This window comes from Gopherus evgoodei, chromosome 9, assembly GCF_007399415.2.
Source record: "Gopherus evgoodei ecotype Sinaloan lineage chromosome 9, rGopEvg1_v1.p, whole genome shotgun sequence".
In the NCBI taxonomy this organism is placed as follows: Eukaryota; Metazoa; Chordata; order Testudines; family Testudinidae; genus Gopherus; species Gopherus evgoodei.
The window spans coordinates 42,723,963-42,746,158 of record NC_044330.1 but is presented as its reverse complement, the minus strand read 5'-3'; the positions used below and the strand labels follow the sequence as shown (position 1 = coordinate 42,746,158).

Sequence of the window (22,196 nt, the reverse complement as noted above, 5' to 3'; positions counted from 1 at the left end):
AGTCCCCTTTAATGGGTCTCAAGTCAGACATCTAAAAAGTGAGGCACCCAAAATTACTGTTTTGAAAATTTAAGACTAAGAAGCAGGATGTGTAGGTCATTCAGAATCAATAATCTGGTTATCAGACCATTCAAGCTCTGGTTTTGGAGGGCAGATATTGGTTTCATCTTTAGGAGACACACTCAGCATGTGAGAACAGTGACATCATAGGTAAGTGCGTGTGTCATTTATAGGCACTGTATGTAATAATAGTAGATGTGGGGCCTATAACACTGATAGCATTCCTTTTTAAAAGTGATGATCAGGACCACAATCAAAAGGTTTAGTGCTTTCATAGCCTTAATCTCTATCCTCCTAGGTGGATAAGATCTTTAAATAATGAAAATTATAAATATTCTTAAACTTGTGTAGGTATGTCATCACAGAAACATGTAGATTAAACATGTACAGGTACTTTAATTTTCAGACAACTCACTCAATTTTTCACCTGTGAATATATGCATACACATATTTTGCCCATGAAAATTCAGAGACCATGGCTGAAAACTTGTTCCTTAATCAGCTGTATGCACCAAAATCAATTGTTTAAAAATCCAGTAGAAGTCCCCTCAAAAGACATTTCTAGATTAACTGTTGACTTCTTTCTTGTTTCTCCCCTCCCCAACTCTACTAGAATCCAGATATATGCATTTCCAGCATGCCAGGCAGACTTTAGAACTGTCATCAAGGCCAACATGAAAGAATTACTTACCTAGTAGTTTGGCTTCTCTGAAAGCATTATTCTGGTCAGAGTCTCACCGCTGGCTCTTGTGCTCCCTAATGTGAGACAGGAGACGCTCCCCTGACTCTCAAGTTCTAAATTCCCAATGTCAGAAGTAGTACACTGAGGCACATGTCATTTTACTACTGGTGGTCTCACACCACCCCCACTCCTCCCACCCCCAGCTTCTCTTGGAACTTTACAGTCAGTTCATGGTTAAGTCAAAAATAATATCTCCCACCGTCACCCTGAAGAAATCTTGCTAAATTAGAGAAGCAAAATTACACAGCAATCTTCTCTTACTATAGCACCTGGGAAGAATTCTCCCTCTCAGAGACTGAAGAAAGATCAAATGTGAAACCATAAATAACTGCAACAGGAAGCAAGAACAAGGCTGAAGCCAAGAAATGAGAAGAATATAAAAGAGAGAGATAAGATACACACCAAACCCTGTCACCTTCTGACTGCTTTCAAGACGCATGCTAACAAAATTTTAGCAGGTGGGAGAGTTTGGGCTCCCCTATACCCCTGCAGTACTGAATGACCAGAGTAGGATTCTTCCCCACAGACTGAATCCAAGCAACAGTACTTCGCAAGCTTATGAAGCGAGGACTACATAACTGCTTTGTGTAAGATGGAAACAGCCCTGAGGCAGGCAGAGGAAACCACCATACCTTGGATCAAATGAGCCTTGACATCATTATTGAGTTCAGGCCAGCCACACCACAGCAGTGTGAAAGGCAACTGGCATATCACTGTAACATGTTCCTATCAGTGATGGCAGTGTCCAGTGAATTTCTCTTAAACGAAACAGAAAGCCATTCTGAGAACTTTAGATTGCTCCAAGTTCAGCCCCAGAAGCCACTGGGGTCTTGGCACAGAAAATAAATTTAACAGCAAAAAGAACCAGACCTGACTGGAAGGCCGGCCAGGGACACAGCAGAAAAGGACCCAAGGAAAGATCAGTGCTGATTGTACTGAAGAACTGGAGCAACACATGAAGAGGCATGGACTTTGGCATGGAGCTCCTTCAATGACTCTAATCAAGAAGGAACTCACTGAAAAGCTCCCATGGTGGCAGTTAATGTCCTGGATGGTGTGTGACCACTAGTGTAAGGGTGTGCGTTGGGGGACTTGAGCGACCACCCAATACTACTGCTCTTATAGACTAAAATGACTGAAAGCTTGGGGAGCTCCACCTGCCTTGCAGTAGGGAACACTAGACTCCAGACTGAGAATCCTGCTCAGAGAAAAAAGTTTAATTCATGAGTGTTCATCGCTCACAAACCCAGCATCCTTATCACAAAGCAGATGACACATGAACAATCCTTAAGAGGCTTTTCATCTCTCTGGTCAAGGATGAATCACTCCCCATTGTTTCAGCTTAGGTGAATGGTCTAAAAGGCCTACCCAACTAGTACTTTGCCCTAGTGAGTATACAGACATCTTTGCCCTTTCCATTGTATTGTAGCCCTGTTAAAACGCAGACATGACCAATGCTACTCCTTGTGATCTGTTGTGGCCTCTGGCAACTCCTTGAACAAAAATAAACACAATTACCTTAGCACCTTTACAGTCTCAGTCCACTTCTCCTGTTCACTCTCCCATGGATCCACTCTAATCCAGTCTGATGTCTCCAGTGCAAGATGAGCCATAGCTATCCGGTGCCTTGCTGAAACCAAGCCTTTCTTTCCATAGTTATCGCTGACCGGAGAAATGATACCTTCAATCACCTGGTACCTTCCTTGGGAAGGCAAGAAAGAAAATCAGCATTTTAGATCATTTTTAAAAAATGGTGATAGAAAGGAAACTGCAATTTATGTAAACACTAAAAAGTAATGTTCCTGTTCTTCTGTGATTATACTCTGCAAAGTTCTATTATTGAAATGTTAACTCCATTAGACAACATTAAAAGGAAAGCTGGATGAGTAGTAAACTTCCTGCAAATAGAAATGTTTGTCATTTATAATGCAGATGATCAAGCTCACTGAAGAGAAGGTTAATGAATTTTTAGTTCAAGTAACTGTACCATTGCAACTTTCAGACAGCCTAGATGATGAATGTTTTAATTGACCAGAGTTTGTTTCCAAGCATCTCATGCATATCATTTAACAAGATCATTGTGCTTCCTCATCAGGCTAAAGCAAGAATTACATTATGTAAAACCGGAGCAGTTTTCTGCTGTACTGTTTAATAGCACAAACCAGGCAAATCAGTCGATTCAAAAATTCTATTTTTTGTATAGCACAGGATGGGTGATGAAGGTGTTTTAAAACAAGACTTAAAACATTGTGGAAAAACATTCATGCCGAGTTTATCTGCCATGAAGCTTGCTTTCCATCTGGTTGAACATGTTAATTAAATGTGAAAATATGCCCATATTTTCCAACTACTGTAATGTAATGAAATCATTAACGCTATAAACTCTCATAGTCAGAGTCTGCAACCTCAGATTCAAGTCAGGAAATAAAAGTAGATAAAATCTTCCCACAAAACCTATAGAATTTATCCAAACAGAATCAGCAGAGAAAGGCAGCACCAACATGAGTTTCACGTCCCTAGAATGGATAAGAACAGAGTGCAGAATAGAGATGTTTCAATAAATACAAAATGATCGCGCTAAAATCTTTATGAATCTAACATAGGTACTGTATGGTATATGGAGAGAAAATAAAATAAAAACAGATCTCTTTATAACTGACATTACTGAATAAAGAAAAAAAAAATCAGATCACCCTGCTGCAGCCACTCTCTATTATTCTACAAAGAGGGCTATCCTGAGAGCATCCTAATTCATTTCTGATACTTGAACATGACACTATAAGATAATGGATTGCAATTTCATTTTATATATTAGGGGTGAGATTTTCAAGAGAGCCTCAGGGAATTAGGCACACAAATCCCATTACAATTCAACACAATTTGCATGCCTGTTTGCTTTGAAAAACCCAGCTTAAAGTACCTTCTCTTTTAAACTATCCTCATAGGCAATGCAGTCTGTGGAGCTGGAAAGTAAGTGTCATTAAATCCACTTCAGTCTGACGGTGAAAAGATTTTCACTTACATTTGGTGAAAATTCATCTGAAGCGTTGAACAATACATGGGTACATAAAATATTTGCAATGTTGTGTAAACTTACAGTGCTACCTATGAGATTTTTATTAATAACACTTATAAATAAATCAACTGCTTGGATAATATAGCGTTATAATAGATCCCCAGTTAGGAAGGGAGTTGTAATACTGTATGGACTGATATATTGTTTTTACATTTTATAAGGTACTTTGCTTATAACATACTATACAACAATTTTCATTTCTGGGCTTCAGTTCATTTCCCCCCCAACATTTCTATAAAATTAAGGCAGAAGATATTTGTTCTTTTATAAACTATATACTACAGCAAATATATTTAATAAAAGAACTAAAAGCTCAAGCTGGAGTGTGATCACATTATCCAAGTAAGAGTAAGTTACTTGTAAGTTACTTGTAACTGCAGTACCTTAAGGAAGTACTGTGTCTTTATTAGATGTACACACTTGGATCTTTATTCAGAAGTAGACTTGCATCTTTCCAGTGGGGTAAGCAATGATGAAAATCAGAATCTTCTGCTCTAACAACCACAGATTGCTGCCATTGAGGTAAAGAAGAATCTTCATTAGGTGCAACAGAATTAGGTCTTACGTCCTCTGTAGTAACTTGTATGTTCACACACCTCGGCAGGTCTGACCTCCCACTGCATGATACATACATTGGCTCTTTAAAAAGGGGAGCAAAAGAGGACCCAGGGAATTATAGACCGGTCAGATTAACTTTGATCCCAGGAAAGATACTGGAACAAATTATTAATCAATTTGTACCCTGGAGGATAATATGGTTTACAGGAATAGCTAGCACGGATCTGCGAAGCACGAATCATGCCAAACCAACTTAATTTCATTCTGACAGTGTTACTTACCTAGGGGATGGGGAGAAGCAATAGGAGTGAGATATCTTGATCAGAGTGGATAAAATCAATGACTTAAAAAAAATCAGATTTTTTAAATTTATATCGGTTTTTTTGATAAAATCCTTTTTGAGAAAAAAACTTATCTAAAAGATAGTTTTAATTAAGATAAATTATAGCTCAAAGATATCTTATCATGGAGTAGGGATTATAAATTCTAATTCTGTACTACGAGACAATATATTCATGTAATGTTTAAGAAATGTTTTGTAAATTAGTTCCAATAGTTCATGGATTAGGGACCCAATCTTATGGGGTTCCAGGGGCTTCCAAACTGATTATTTAGGTTAATCTTTCTATCTACACAATAGGACTCAGTGCTCAGTCTAGAAGATACTATCAGAGATGCTTAGCGTCTGTCTATACTACAAAATTAGGTTGAATTTATAAGTTGAATTTTTAGGAAGCGATTTTATACAGTCGATTGTAGTGTCCCCACTAAGCGGATTAAGTTGCATTAAGTCGGCGGAGTGTGTCCACAGTACCAAGGCTAGTGTCGACTTTCAGAACGTTGCACTGTGGGTAGCTATCCCACGGTTCCTGCTGTCTCTGCCACCCATTGGAATTTTGGGTTGAACTCCCACAATGTTTTTGACGGGGCAAAAACATTGTCGCAGGTGGTTTTGGGTACATGTCATCAGTCACTCCTCCCTCCATGAGAGCAAAGGCAGACAATCGTTTCGCACCTTTTTTTCGCGCAGACTCCATACCAGCAAGCGCGCAGCCCGCTCAGCTCAGCCGCCGCTGTTGTGTCCTGAGTGCTGCTGGCAGCAGATGGTACAATAGGGCTGAAAACATCATCATGCTTCCGCTGCCACTCTGCTCTCCTGCTCTGGCAGCAGACAGTGCAGTAGGGCTGAAAACCATCATCACGCTTCCGCTGCCACTCTGCTCTCCTGCAGACGCCACACCACAGCAAGTATGGAGCCCGCTCAGATCACCACGGCAGTTATGAGCACTGTAAACACCTCGCACATTATTTTGCAGTATATGCAGTACCAGAACCTGCAAAAGCATGCGAGACGGCGACGGCAGCGCAGTAACGAGAGTGATGAGGACATGGACACAGACTTCTCTCAAAGCACAGGCCCTGGCAATTTAGACATTGTGGTGGTAATGGGGCAGTTTCATGCTATGGAATGCCAATTCTGGGCCCGGGAAACAAGCACAGACTGGTTGGACCACATAGTATTTCAGGTCTGGGATGATTCTCAGAGGCTGCAAAACTTTCGCATGGGTAAGGGCACTTTCATGGAACTTTGTGACTTGCTTTTCTCTGCCCTGAACCACAAGAATACCAAGATGAGAGCAGCCCTCACAGTTCACAAGCAAGTGGCGATAGCCCTCTGGAAGCTTGCAAAGCCAGACAGCTACCGGACAGCCGGGAATCAATCTGGAGTGGGCAAATCTACTGTGGGTGCTGCTGTGATCCAAGGAGCCAATGCAATCATTGAGCTGTTGCTATCAAGGATAGTGACTCTGGGAAATGTGCAGGTCATAGTGGATGGCTTTGCTGCAATGGGATTCCCTAACAGGGTGGGGCGATAGACGGAACCGATATCTTTATCTTGGGACACCAAGGCAGCCAGTACATAAACCCAAAGGGGTACTTTTCAATGGTGCTGCAAGCACTGGTGGATCACAAGGGACGTTTCACCAACATCAGCATGGGATGGCTGGGAAAGATACATGATGATCACATCTTCAGGAACTCTGGTCTGTCTGAACAGCTGCCGCAAGGGACTTACTTTCCAGACCAGAAAATAACCGCTCTGACAGGGTCAGGCCAGATGGCTACAAGAGAGTGTTAGAAGGCAGATACATTAGTCCCAGATTAAGTAGCTCCCTTTTCTCTGGGTAAGGTAACAGGGGCAGTTCCAGAACAAGCAGGAACTTGCTGGAACCAACTAAGGCAGGAAGGCTAATTAGGACACCTGGAGCCAACTAAGAATTAGGACAGGCTGGCTAATCAGGGCACCTGAGTTAAAAAGGACCTCACTTCAGTTTGTAGTGTGCATGTGAGGAGCTGGGAACAAGAGGCACTAGGAGCTGAGAGTGAGAAGGTCTATTGTTGGAGGAGTGAGGAGTACAATCATTATCACACACAAAGAGAAAGGTCCTGTGGTGAGGACAAAGAAGGTGTTGGGAGGAGTGTCATAGCATTCCCTCTCAGATCTGAACCTTAGAGTTCAGAAAATGAGATACTAGCACCTGAATCCTCTAAGCTTAATTACCAGCTTAGATCTGATAGCACTGCCACCACCCAAAAATATAGTGTTTTGGGGCACTCTGACCTCCCCAACCTTCCCTGGGGACCCCAAGAACCCAGATCCCTTGGGTTCTTAAAACAAGGAGAAATAAACCATTCCCCCACCTTTCCCCCTCCCAGAATTTCCCTCCCTGGGCTATCCTGAGAGATACTGATCCAACCTCTTAAGTCACCATACAGAGAAGCATCTCCCTTCCCTTTCACAAAGAGGCAAACAGATTCAAGGAAAACAGAGAGAGATTCTATCTCTCCCCCCTCCCGTCTCCCCCACCCGTCCTGGTGAGTTATCCCAATCCCCTGGAATAAAACAAGGGAAACAAGGAAAAAAAATCAATCAGGTTCTCTAAAAAAGAAATCTTTTAATAAAAGAAAGGAAAAAGTAAAGAATTATCTCTGTAACTTCAAGATGTAAATATTACAGGGTCCTATAGCTTACAGACACCAGAAAGAGACTTTCCCCCCAGTACCAATACAAATCAAAATATTCCCAGCAACTACACATATAAAAGTTAACCAGCCGGATCCACAATTGCAAATAGAGTAAAACAATCAAAAAGCCTAAACCGCCTGTTTTTACTTACTATTTGAAAAGAAACTTAGAGAGCCTGTAGTAATGTCTGGTCTCTCTCAGACCCTCCGAGAGAAGAACACACAACGGACAAAGAACACACACAAAAGCTTCCCTCCACCCAAATTTAAAAGTATCTTGTCTTCTGATTGGTCTTCTGGTCAGGTGTCCAGTTCCCTGCTTGTAACCGTTTATAGGTAGAAGAGACATTAACCCTTAACAATCTGTTTATGACAAGGAGGCCATGGGAAAGTAGCCCAGGGAGTTGTAGCTGTTGTGCAGCTGTTCCAGGAGGCACTCTAGACAGTTGCAGTTCACAGAGCCCTAGGCTGGAACCCAGAGTAGAGGGCAGGCCTGGGTTCCCCCCAAACCTCCCAACTCCTGATCAGAAACAGGAGGAATTGACCTGGACTGTGGCTTCTACCAGAGGGGAAGGTCTCTGGGCTGTTTCCTGACCCACATGGTGAATCTCTGAAGCGAGCAAATCCGTCAATAAGCGCAGGACCCACCAAGGTAGAGAAGGAACTTTGTCACGCCGCCTATAGTTATCCTTAGGGACCCAGCCTACCCCTTAATGCCAAGGCTCATGAAGCCATACACAGGCACAGGAGCTGTTCAACTATAGGCTGAGCAAGTGCAGAATGGTGGCAGAATGTGCACAGAATGTGTCTGGACGTTTAAATGCACATTGGAGCAGTTTACTGACTCGGTTAGACCTCAGCGAAACCAATATTCCCATCATTATTACTGCTTGCTCTGTGCTCCACAGTATCTGTGAGAGTAAGGGGGAGACGTTTATGGTGGGATGGGAGGATGAAGCAAATCACTTAGCCGCTGATTACACGCAGCCCGACACCAGGGCAGTTAGAAGAGCACAGCAGGGCACATGGCACATCAGAGAAGCTTTGAAAACCAGCTTTATGTCTGGTCAAGCTATGGTGTGAACGTTCTGTTTGTTTCTCCCTGATGAAAGCCTGCCTCCTTGGTTCACTCTACTTCCCTGTAAGCCAACTGCCCTCCCCTCCCCCCACTCGATCACTGCTTGCAGAGGCAATAAAGTCATTGTTGTTTCAAATTCATGCATTCTTTATTAAATAAGTCACAGAAATAGGGGGATAACTGCCAAGGTAGCCTGGAAGGGGTGGTGAAGGAGAGAAGCACCAGGTGAGGTGGTGGAGGAGGGGAGGAGGGAAGGACAAGGCCACACTGCACTTCAAAACTTATTGAATGCCAGCCTTCTGTTGCTTGGGCAGTCCTTTGGGGTGGAGTGGTTGGGTGCCCAGAGGGCCCCCCCGCACCGCGACCTTGGGCGTCTGGGTGAGGCTATGCAACTTGCGGAGGAGAGCAGTTGGTTACACCCAGGCTGCAGTGGCAGTCTGGCCTCCTGCCTTTCCTGCAACTCAACCATACGCCAGAGCATATCAGTTTGATCCTCCAGTAGCCTCAGCATTGCCTCCTCTCATCACTCTGCCGCCATCATTCCTCTTGCTCCAGCCACCTCTCCTCTTGATCCTGCCTCCTCTCATCTCATGCATCCCTCTGGTACTCGCATTCATTTTGTGCTTTCCCAGGCTCTGACACTGTTTGCCTCCATGCATTCTGCTGGGCTCTTTTAGTGCGGGAGGACTGCATGCGTTTTTTTCACCTTCTTATCTGTGCTAGCCTCTGGGACGGAGATGATAGTGGTAGCGTTGAAACATTTGCAGCTGCGGGAGGAAAAAAAGGGAGAGTTGGGTTGACCATTTAAAATGGGTTGGCCATTTAAAAGGAGGGTTAAGGTTTTCGGATTAACGTGCAGCACAAACCCAATTACCCCCCAACCCCCCACATACACCCAATTCTCTGGGATGATCGCTTCACCCCTTCTCCCACTGCGTGGCTAACAATGGGGATGGATTTCTTTTCAGCCACAGTCACACAGTCCAGCAGAAACTGTGTCCCTGTTTCAAGCAGGCGACCATGAATAACATCACTCTCCTGAGGGTAATACAGAGAGATAAAGAACGGATATTGCTTGACTGCATTCCAGCAGCTTTATTGGCTGCAAACACATCCCAAATCTTCAGGACAAATTAAACATGCTTGGTTTTAAACCATGTATTATATTTACAAAGGTACACTCACCAGAGGGGCCTTCTCCGCCTTCAAGGTCCGGGAGCCCGAGTTGGGAGGATAACGTCTCCTGGCTGTCTGGGAGAATGGTTTCTCTGTTGCCTTCTGTGTGCTATCATCTTCCTTGTTCCCAAAATCCTCATACCTGTTGTGTGAGACTACCTTGCAAGAGTCCACATACAGGGTGGGGTACCCTAGGGGTACCCCCTAGAACTGCATGCAGTTCATCATAAAAGTGGCATGTCTGAGGGTCTAACCCGGAGCGGTGCTTTGCCTCTTTGGCTTTTTGGTCTGCTTGCCTGAGTTCCTTAAGTTTCACATGGCACTGCTGCGGGTCCCTGTTATAGCCTCTGTCCTTCATGCCCTTGGAGATTTTTTCAAATATTTTGGCATTTTGTCTTTTGGAACAGAGTTATGATAGCACGGATTTGTCTCCCTACACAGCGATCAGATCCAGTACCTCCTGTTCAGTCCATGCTGGAGCTCTTTTGCGATTCTGGGACTCCATGGTCACCTCTGCTGATGATCTTTGTATGGTCACCTGTGCTGATCAGCTTGCCACGCTGGCCAAACAGGAAATAAAATTCAAAAGTTCATGGTGTTTTTCCTGTTTACCTGGCCAGTGCATCTGAGTTGAGAGTGCTTTCCAGAGCGGTCACAATGGAGCACTGTAGGATAGCTCCCGGAGGCCAATACCATCGAATTGCGTCCACACTTCCTCAAATTCAACCCAGCATGGTTGATTTCAGTGCTAATCCTCTCATCGGGAAGGAGTTCAGAAATCGATTTTAAGAACCCTTTAAGTCGACAAAAATGGCTTTGTCGTGTGGATGGGTGCAGGGTTAAATTGATCTAATGCTGCTAAATTCGACCTAAACTTGTAGTGTAGACCAGGGCTTAGTTTTGCAGTTCTCAAGCTGTAGTTTTGTGTTTTTAAATAAATAAATAAATGTTTTAAATAAAGAAAGAAATATATAGAGAGGTGAGAAATAACAGACCTCAACCCTATTGTTCCTCTGCAAATTTGTTGGGGAGGAATAGATCTTCTAAAGGAGAAGAAGTCTGGAGATAAACGTGAGAAGGGAGAGACAGGGAGTAGAAACAAAAGTGAAACACTCTGAGCAGCATATTCCAGAAGTCTTGAGGTCTTTCTAAGTGTAGCCTTCATTGATTTAAGATCTACCATACTATTCTCTCACTAGAAGGGAAAACCTATAATGGCAACAGGCCGTAAAAGAGACCCAGCTTGGGAATATTTTAATGAAGTTCATCTACCTGTGGGTAAGACAGGCATGCATGCAAAATGCAAACAATGCAACAAAGAAAGGCAAGGCCTGGTCACCCAAATGAAACAACATCATCATGAGAAAAAACAGTTACTTATCTCTTGTAACTGTTGTTCTTCGAGATGTGTTGTTCATGTCCATTCCAATCAGGTGTGTGCGTGTGCATGTGCACGTTGGCTGGAAGATTTTTGCCCTAGCAGCATCCATTGGGTTCGCCTGGGCACCCCCTGGAGTCACGCCTTCATAGTGCCTAATATAGAGCCCTGCCGACCCACTACCCCTTCAGTTCCTTCTTGCTGGCTACTCCGACAGAGGGGTAGGAGGGTTGGAATTGGAATGGACATGAACAACACATCTCAAAGAACAGTTACAAGAGGTAGCTGTTTTTTCTTCTTTGAGTGCTTGTTCATGTCCATTCTAATCAGGTGACTCCTAAGCCAAAATAGGACGTGGGGCTGGAGCTGTCCGCTGATTGGAATACTGCTCTTCCAAAGGCTGCATCGTCTCTGGCCTGCCGGGGGACTGCTTAGTGTGCGGAGAAAGTGTGTATGGAAGACCATGGCGCTGCTCTGCAGATTTCCTGAGTAGGAACTTGAGCCAAGAACGCCGTCGATGAAGCCTGTGCCCTGGTAGAGTGCGCAATGATCGGAGGTGCAGGAACTGCTGCTAGGTTATTGCACTCACTGATACAGGCCATGATCCATGATGAAATGCGCTGGGCCATAACTGCTTGACCTTTCATCCTGTCACGAAGAGCTGGACCAACTTCCTGAATGACTCTTCTCTCAATGTAGAAAGTCAGCACTCTGTGGATGGCCAGAGTGTGGAGTCTCTGTTCCCTGTTGTTAGAATGAGGTTTAGGGAGGAAAATGTCCTCGTTCACAGGGAATTGTGAGACAACCTTTGGGAGGAAAGCAGGGTGGGGCCTAAGCTGAACCTTGTCCTTGGAGAGCATGGTGTAGGGTGGGTCTGAAATCAGGTTCCTGAGCTCAGACGCCCTCTTGACCAAGGTTATTGCCACCAGGAATGCAACCTTGTAGGAGAGGTAGAGCAGGGAACATGTTGCTAAAGGCTCAAAGGGTGGCCCCATGAGCCTAGAGAGGACCAAGTTGAGGTCTCAGGCAGGAATCAGTTGGTGAACATGTGGGTACAACCTGCCAAGCCCCTTTAGGAAGCGGCTGACCATGGGGTTAGCAAAAACTGAGCAGTCCTGTATGCCCGGGTGGAATGTCGAGATGGCAGCCAAGTGCACTCTTATAGAAGACAATGAGAGACCCTCCTGTTTCAGATACAGAAGGTAGTCCAGAATGTGCGGCACTGAGGCTAGCGTTGGGGGCGAGTTGTGTTGCGCCAACCAGACTGAAAATCTCTTCCACTTGGCAAGGTACGTGGCCATCGTCAAGGGTTTTCTACTGCCAAGAGGACCTGTCTAACCTGGTCTGAACAGGAAAGCTCAGACGGATTCAACCATGGAGCTTCCATGCTGTAAGATGGAGTGACTGCAGGTTTGGGTGTTGGAAAGGTCCGTGATACTGTGTGAGAAAGTCTGGGAAGAGTGGCAAGGTAATTAGGGCTCCCACAGAAATGTCTAGGAGGGATGTGTACCAATGCTGACATGGCCAGGCCTATGCTAGCAGTATGACCTGAGCATGATCTCTGCGGATCTTGAACAGGAACTTATGAACGAGCAGTATTGGCAGGAAGGCGCATAGGAGAACCCCTCCTCAATGGAGGAGGAACGCATCTGCTGTGGAGCCCAGGCTGTGATTCTGGAAGGAGCAGAACTGCTGGCACTTCCTGGTGCATCGTGTGGCGAAGAGGTCAATCAGGGAAAATACCCACTTCTGGAAGACTGAACTTCTGACATCTGGGTGAAGAGACCACTCGTGGCTGCGGAACAACCTGCTGAGGTGGTCTGCCAGCTTGTTCTGAATCCTGGGGAGGTACGACGCCTGCAAGTGGACTGAATGTTCTACATAGATGTCCCATAGCATGAGGGCTTCCTGGTACAGGGGAGAGGAGCGTGCACCCCCCGTTTGTTGATATAGAACTTTACAGTCATATTGTCCATCATGACTGACGCACATTGTCCAGTTAGGTAAGGGTGGAATGTCTGACATGCTAGGCGCTCTGCTCTGAGCTCCCTCTACCGTGCGAAGCACCCAGTGGTCCAAGGTTATACGGGACCATGCACGGTAGAAAGGGGATAGTTGGGAGGAAAAGCGAGTTAGATCCAGATCATGATCTGGTGCGCCCTCCTTGACCGCACCTTCAAAAGGCTGGTTTAAGGCCAGAGGGTGGTTTGGGCTGGCTAGAGCCCTGACCCAAGGAAAGGTGTTGCCTCCCCCTGCCACTCTTGTTCCTCCTCCGAGAACCATCTTGGCAGCTCTGCTGCTGGAACATTTGAGGAGATTGTGGGCAGAAATGTCTTAGCTGCATGGCAGAGGTGTGCAGGTCAAAGGATTTGAGGGTGGCTCAGGAGTCTTACAGGCTGTGCAGCCGCTTGTCTCTCTCTTCTGAAAACAGAGTCACACCCTCAAATGGGAGGTCCTGAATAGTCTGCTGGACCTCGTAGGATAACCATGAAACTTGGAGCCAAGCACCTCGCCTCATAGCCACCTCTGTCACCATAACTCTAGTGGGAGCATCTGCAGCATCTAACACAGCCTGCAGGGAAGCCCAGGAGACTAGCTTCCCTTCCTCCACTAAGGCTGTGAACTCAGACTAGTAATCCGAAGGGACGAGCTCTGTGAACTTTGCCATTGCTGCACTGGTTAGCGATATGGAGCTGCAAACCACCTGTCGAGCAGACCTTTCTCCCCACTAGGTCAAGGGCATTTAGCATCCCTGTCTCTCACACTGGTTAGCCTCATCAACCACCAGCAAGTCTAGAGGCAGGTGAGAGTACAAATGCTCAAACCCTCTGGAGGGCATGAAATACCTTGGCAGTAGGTGGCAAGGAATAAAGCATCTGCCACAGGGTCTTACTGGTGTCCACAATGGTCTTTATAAATGGCAGGGTGATATGTGACGGTCCGGAGGGTGCCAGGATGTCCACCATGGGATCAGCCTCCTCTACCACCTCCTTGGCCTTGATGCCCAGATCCTGAGCGGCCCTACGCAGCAACTGCTGTAGCACTCTATTGTCCTCTAATGCAGGAGCTACGGCTGTTCCCACCAATGCTTCATTCAGTGATGAAGAGGAGGAAGCAGCATGTATTGGAGGTGGGAGTTCCCTACCATCTGCCACATGACTCTCGGGGCAGCGTTGGAGGCAGTGGTGCCGCCGACAGTGCCGGGGCTATGGGAGGGAGCCGCATCAGCATGCTCACAGGAGCCACTGGAAGCAGGGGCAGTGCCTGCATCGAGGTCGATGTTGACAATGGTGCAGGCATGGGAAACAGGTGCATTGACGCTGTGAAGGGCAGTGCCAAGGTTGGAGCCGAGCACAGTGCCAGAGTTGATGATGGAGTCAGAGGCATCGTGACCACAGGCACCGAGGGCAGATGTGCAGTGGAAGATAGAACTAAGATGGCAGAGGCCACAGAAGACGTTGCAGAATGGGGACCCCGGATTCCTTCCTGGCCATGGTGAAAAGCCCAGGGGGTCCAGAAAGGCCACTGAAGTGGGTTCTGCCACTGTGGAGGCCACATCTGGTCTCTCCTGTGTGTACCTGAGCTTCATCTGTGACTTTTGCTCCTTCCAGAGCGATAGGAGTTGAACTCTGATTCTGAGGTCTCTGACACAGAGGAGCCAATCCTCGACCGTAGAAAGCTCGGGGACTGGGTAGGCTCTCTGTCCGACCAGATAGGCGCTGAGGTACATGGCGAGGGGAAGCGTCTTGACATCATAGCCTGCTTCCCCTTCGAATGCACCGGAAGACGGGATGGGTGTGCCAGAGCTGAAGGTTCCTCCATGACAGGTGAGAACGGTGCCGTAAGATGGAGGAGGTCCCAAGCAGCCTGGTACGCTTCCGGCATTGATGGGAGCTGCAGCTGCTGCATAGGTGCCAGTGATCGAGGCGGGGCCGGACTCAACTGAAGAACTTGGGCAGGAGTCGACAGGCCCCGGCAGGGGATCCAGAGGACTGGCCCACCTGGGGTCGCACGTCTCGTGGCCTAGCTGGAGGAGAGCAATCATCTGGCTGCTTCTTTTGAGGCACTGGAGAGTGGGAACGGTGCCAACTACCAGATGGGCCCCGCGAGGAGCCATGTCAGTGTTGAGTGTCTTGTGAGGAGTCCTTTCTCAGCACCGAGCTTGCTGGGGAGCTCCACGTTGAGGATGACACGTTAGGGATCAGGACTCCCAAGCCTGGGTCAGAGTGGGGGTACAGAGCTGCCTCCATGAGCATTGCTTTGAGCTGCTGTTCCCTTTCCTTAAGAGTTCTCGGATGAAACTCATGGCAGATCTTACAACAATCTTTCTGATGGGTTTCCCCCAGGCACATGGCGACTGCGGGTCACTCTTCGGCATGCGCTTGGTGCAGACTACACAGTTTTGGAAACCCAGGTACCACTGAAAACCACAGCTCCGGGAACCAGAGCGTGTAGGAGGGAACCCCCAACAAACTCTACACTCAGACACTAGTAACTCTAATAAAAGTAATGAACTAACTATATGAAACCAGATAAAGAATGAACTTGCTGTGCAAGAGCTAAGGGAAGTTCCAGCCACCGTCACTGGCGGTAAGAAGAAACTGAAGGGGTGGTGGGTCGGCACAACTACAGGGGGTGCTCAGGTCAACCCAATGGATGCTGCTAGGAGAAAAAATCTTCCGGCCAACCTGCACATGCGTGCGCACACACCTGATTGGAATGGACATGAACAAGCACACGAAAAAGTGTTCCTTCTCAAGAGGAAGCTGTGTTGAAGATAACAAAAGGAACATGTCTGAACATGCAGGATCTTGGTAAACTTTTTTATTTCATAGTTCTTTAAGGACTGCCTGTGTTCCTTCTGGACTATTCTTGAATTCTCATGTTTGAGCAAAAAATTTAGTTGTTACTCTTTGGTACTATCATTTTAGATGCAGTTGTGATAAAAAATAAATAGTTGAAATAGGCAGATCTTCCTTTTACAATTTTGCCTTTAAAGTAGTACTGAGTGTCAGTGAATGCAATGAGTAATACTAAATGAGCAGTATGGTAATAATAATTAAAGAACGTAATTGACTTTTTTTGTTTAGGAGACTCCATCCTCAACACACAGGATTCTGAAGACGATCCACCTTCAAGATCACCATCATTTCTATAGTTTCAGAGTTATCTGCCAATGATAGTGTTTCAGTCACATCATGTATGTCACATAGCCACAGTATATTATCACCTGTAGCAAAAAGAAAAAAAACTCCTTCATCCAGAAACAACCATAGCTAAGTATGTGACAAGAACTAGCAGATTACAAAAAGAGGTAATTGATGAAAAAATTGCCTGGTTTGTGTTATATCCTGGGGGGCAACAGTTTTAGGAAGAAATCACTTGAGACACAGAGAGCTGTAAACCTTGAAAGCAGCCATTTATTGCCACACTGAACTAACCAAAAACCAGCCAAAACTGGCGGGGCTATCCCCTAATAATCTAACTCAGTTGCCATAGTAACAACAAAATTCTATTATCACAAGAACCAAATACACAACACTTTGTTTATGCAACAAACTCTCCTTTCCCTATGGCTGAGAACCCACACTTTATTTACATGGTTCAGTCATTAAGACCAGGATACAGCCCACCCAACAGAGCAGATGTCGCAGGCAAACTGCGGGATCAAGTGTATGAAAGAGAAACTAAGCATGTGTAGAAGGTCTAGAAAGTAAAATTGTTAACTTGAGTCTTGATGGGTGGAGCAATGTCCACGATGATCCTGTTGTATGTGCTTATGTGACAACAGAAGAAGGGAATGTCTCCTTTACAGAAACAATTGGTACATCAGGAAATGCACACACAGCAGAATACTTACAAGAAGTAGCAGTAAAAGCTCTAATAAACTGAGGGCTTGGCTACACTTGAGAGTTGCAGTGCTGGTGGTAGCTTTACAGCGCTGTAACTCACTCACCGTCCACACTGGAAAGGCACATACAGCGCTGTATCTCCCTGGCTACAGCGCTGGTTGTACTCCACTTCTACAAGAGGAATAAAAACTATAGTGCTGCTGATGCAGCGCTGCCCTGCCAGCCAAAAGCACTGTTATTGGCCTCCAGAAGTATTCGGCAGTATCCCAGAATGCCTGTTCTAGCCACTCTGCTCATCAGTTCGAGCTCTACTGCCCTTTAAATTCCCCGGGAATTTTAAAAATCCTCTTCCTGTTTGCTCAGCCAGGTGTGCAATGCAATCAGTGAATCTTTCCAAGTGACCATGCCGCCACGTGCCAAATGAGTCCCAGCATGGAGCAATGGCGAGTTGCTGGACCTCATCAGTGTTTGGGGGAAGGAAGCTGTCCAGTCCCAGCTGCGCTCCAGCCATAGGAATTACGATACCTTTGGGCAGATATCAAGGGCTATGATGGAAAGGGGCCATGACCGGGACGCGCTGCAGTGCAGGGTTAAAGTGAAGGAGCTGCGGAGTGCCTACTGCAAAGTTCGCAAGGGAAACTGCTGCTCCAGTGCTGCCCCCACGACCTGCCGTTTCTACAAAGAGCTGGACATGATACTTGGGGGTGACCCCTCCTCCACTCCGAGGACCACCATGGACACTTCAGAGCGGGGGGAGGAGGAGGAGGAGCAAAGCGAGAGTGAGGGTACTGGGGTGGGGGGAGACACTCCAGAGTCCCTGGAGGCATGCAGCCAGAAGGAAGGTAGCCAGTCACAGCAGCCAGTACTTGGTGGAGGACAAACAGAGGAACGGGTTCCCAGTAAGAGGCTTTTATTTTCAGGATGGAAATTTTTCGGGAGAGGAGGGAGGGTTAGGGCTGCATGCATGCATGCCTAGATGCAGAATAGCACATTGATGTGGTCTATCACGTCGCGGTAATCGGCCTCTGTAATCTCTTCAAAAGTCTCATCCAGAGCGCGGGCAATGCGCTTGCGCAGGTTTATTTGGAGAGCCACTGTGGTCCTTGTCCCAGTCAGGCTAACGCATCCGCGCCACTGTGCAGCGAGGGGTGGGGGCACCATTGCTGCACGTAGGCAAGCTGCACAGGGGCCAGGATGGAATCCGCATTGCAGTAGAAGACCCTCCCTTGCTTCCCAGGTGACCCGCAGCAGCGAGATATCTTCCAGGATAAACTCCTGTGGAATATGTTGGGACAGTGTTCAGCGTAGGTGCCTCCTGCAGCTATTGGCTCTCCCCAACGCACAGAAACCCAGGGGACAGTACAGCCCTGAAACAATCAGTCCTCCTTACTCACCATTTCAGGGCTCCCATGGGTTATGTGCACTCTCTTTGGGATGGGAAAATTATGCTATTGTGAAGACTGTATGTGCCCTCCTTAAGTGTGGAGAAATTACTCTGTCTGGTATAAACAATGCTGCCTCTGTTAAGTGTTGCATTTTGCCTTTACAGATGCAACCTTGAGATCTCGGCTGTCCATGTTATCACCGGCTGAGGGACTGCAAAACCTCCGGAAGAGACCACGAAAAAGCAAAGACAACATGCTACACGAAGCGATGCACCATTCTCTCAGAGAATCAAAAAGCATAGGAGTTGAGGGAGAGGGAAAGCAGGATCCGCAAGGAAAATGCAGTGCACAGGAAGCAAAGCACTGAGTGGCTGATAAGCATCCTGGAGCGCCAAGCGGATTCTATACATGCGCTCGTAGCCATGCAGACGAAACACTACTGTCCCCGCCCCCCTTGTCCCAAAGCTCCTTCCCTCGTGCCCCCATGTCTGCTCCAAGCCCCCTTCCCCAACATCTGGGTTCTTACCACGATCAGCTGCCTCCAACACCTGTATGTTCACCAACCAGCCCTGAGAACTATGACCCTTACCCTCTGCACTCAACCCCCATCACCATGCAGTATAGCCATCCTGAAGTGCAGCACTCATTGCACAGCACTCCAGACAGGACATATGCAAATCGTGATTGTATAGTTCCCCACCTCACCCCCTTGACCTTTCAGATTCCCAAAAATTTGTGTTTCTTTCAATAAAGTAATTTTCTTTTCAATAAATGAATTTTTGGCTTTGAAAACAGTCTTTATTATTGCATGAAGTTAAAGATACCTTAGCCCAGGAAAGAAACAGGCACTACAAATCAGCTTAGCAAACACAGATTCCTACTAACATTGTAACCACTGCACTTCACTCCCGCGCAAGGCACCAAACATTACTGTTACTTTTCAGCCTCAAATTCCTCCCCTGAAGGCATCTCTAATCCTTGCAGCCGTGTGCTGGGCCTCTCTAGTAGCCCTGCTCTCTGGCTGTGGAAATTCAGCCTCCAGGCATTGAACCTCGGAAGTCCATGCTTGACTGAATCTTTCACCCTTCCCTTCACAAATATTATGGAGGGTACAGCACGCCGATATAACCGCGGGGATGCTGTTTTCCCCCCAAGTCCAGCTTCCCATACAGAGATCGCCAGCAGCCCTTCAAACAGCCAAAAGCACACTCCACAGTCATTCGGCACCGGCTCAGCCTGTAGTTGAACCGTTCGTTGCTGCTGTCAAGGCTCCCTGTGTATGGTTTCATGAGCCATGGCATTAATGGGTAAGCGGGGTCTCCAAGGATCACGATGGGCATTTTGACGTTCCCTACTGTGATCTTCCGCTCTGGGAAAAAATCCCAGCCTGCAGCTTCCTGAACAGGCCAGTGTTCCGAAAGATGCGTGCATCATGCACCTTTCTGGGCCAGCCTGCGTTAATGTCAATGAAATGCCCACGGTGATCCACAAGTGCCTGGAGAACCATAGAGAAATACCCCTTCTGATTAATGTACTCAGAATGCTAGGTGGGGTGGTGCCAGAATAGGAATATGCGTCCCATCTATCGCCCCTCCACAGTTAGGGAAACCCATTTGTGCAAAGCCATTCACAATGTCCTGCACGTTCCCCAGAGTCACGGTTCTTCTTAGCAGGATGCGATTAATGGCCCTGCAAACTTGCATCAAAACGATTCCAACGGTCGACTTTCCCACTCCTAACTGGTTGGCGACCAATCGGTAGCTGTCTGGAGTTGCCAGCTTCCAGACTGCAATAGCCACCCACTTCTCCACCGGCAAGGCAGCTCTCAATCTTGAGTCCTTGCACCGCAGGGTGGGGGCGAGCTCCTCACACAGTCCCATGAAAGTGGCTTTTCTCATCTGAAAGTTCTGCAGCCACTGCTCGTCATCCCAGACTTCCATGACGATGTGATCCCACCACTCAGTGCTTGTTTCCCAAGCCCAAAAGTGGCGTTCCACGGTGCTGAGCATGCCCGTGTATGTCACAAGCAATTTCGTGTCGTACACACTACACAACTCACTATCACTGTTGGACTCCTCATTGTCACTTTGGATCTTAAGGAATAGCTCAACTGCCAAACATGATGTGCTGGCGAGACTCATCAGCATACTCCTCAGCAGTTGGGCTCCATTTTCTGCAGACTGAAATGGAACACAGAATCGCGCTGCACAGAAACCGTGGTAAGATGGTGCCAAATGTGGACGGAAAAACAAGGATTGCTGGGATGTGAAGCGATGCATCACGCGGCGTTGGGACAGGAACTAGAATGACCCGCACCCTCCGCCCCCTTCTCACAACCCATGGTGCCAGAATGGTACAAGGTGCTCTGTGGGATAGCTGCCCATAATGCACCACTCCCAACACCGCTGCAAATGCTGCAAATGTGGCCACACTGCAGCGCTGGTAGCTGTCAACTTGGTCACAGACAACGCTGCAAATGTATCCAAGATGAGAAGAAATTTCGAAGAGAGTGGAAAGAATCCCAAGCTAATAACATATGGTTGCAGTGCTCATTTGACACACCTCCTAGCTAAGACTTCAGTGATCCAGAAATGAAGGCTAATATTGTTGAAATTGCAAAATACTTCAGTAACAACCACTTTGCAGCAGCTGCTCTGAAAAAAGTGGGAGGAACCAAGCTAACTCTCCCACAAGATGTGTGATGGAACTCAGCAGTTTTGAGCACTGTATCAAGAATTGGCCTAATCTGATGACAGTTTGTGAACAAAATCGTGAAAAAAATAGATGGCACTGTGTCATGGTATAATTCCCCAATCTGAACCTTAGAGTCCAAAAAATGGGGTACCAGCATGTATTCCTCTAAGCTTAATTACCAGCTTAGATCTGATAAGCTGCCACCACCCAAAAATATAGTGTTTTGGTGCACTCTGGTCCCCCCAAAAACCTTCCCTGGGGACCCCAAGACCCAAAGTCCTTGAGTCTTACAATAAAGAGGAATAAACCATTTCCCCTCCTTCTCCTTTCTTCTTCCCAGATCTTTCCCGCCCTGGGTACACTAAGAGATCACCGTGATTCAAACTCCTTGAATCACAACACAGATAAATCAGGTTTTCCCCCCACCCGTCTCTCCTCCTCCCAGGCGTTCCCTCCCTGGGATATCCTGGAGAGAGAGATAGATTCAAGCTCCGTGAATCTAAACAAAGGGATTCCCACTTTCCCTCCTCCCTTCTTTCTCCCTGTTTCCCACCAATTTCCCGGTAAGTACAGACTTAATTCCCTTGAGCCTCAACAAGGGGAAAAAAATCAAACAGGTCTTAAAAAGCAAAACTTTTAATAAAAAGAAAGAAAAAAAGTAAAAGTTGTCTCTGTAATTTAGATGGTAAAAGTTACAGGGTCTTTCAGCTTATAGACACTAGAGAGAAGCCTCCCCCCAGCAAAATACAATTTTAAATACTTCCAGCACAATACACATTTGTAAATACAGAAAACAATCAAAAGACTAAACTCACCTTTTCCTGGTACTTACTAAAATTAGAACAGAAGAGATTTTTTTTCAGAAAGATTGGAGGAATCTGCTTACATGTCTGGTACCTCTCAGAATCCAGAGAGAACAAAGCAAAACCCAAAAAACACAAACAAAGGCTTCCCTCCACCAAGATTTGAAAGTATCTTGTTTCCTGATTGGTCCTCTGGTAAGGTGTTTTTGGTTCCCTGTATCAGAGGGTAGCCGTGTTAGTCTGGATCTGTAAAAGCAGCAAAGAATCCTGTGGCACCTTATAGACTAACAGACGTTTTGGAGCATGAGCTTTCGTGGGTGAATACCCACTTCCTCAGATGCATGTAATGGAAATATCCAGGGGCAGG

The 22,196-nt window shown here is 46.6% G+C and overlaps 1 protein-coding gene across 7 annotated transcripts in view; it reads right to left on the bottom strand.

Moving 5' to 3' along the window:
• Positions 1 to 22,196, bottom strand: part of NMNAT3 (nicotinamide nucleotide adenylyltransferase 3) — a 99,339-nt gene that overhangs the window by 21,703 nt on the left and 55,440 nt on the right. For all 7 annotated transcript variants that reach the window (XM_030575687.1, XM_030575692.1, XM_030575688.1 and 4 more), the window contains exon 3: positions 2,321 to 2,504. In XM_030575687.1, coding sequence (XP_030431547.1) covers positions 2,321 to 2,504 — 184 coding nt within the window. The remainder of the gene's footprint in view (positions 1 to 2,320; positions 2,505 to 22,196) is intronic.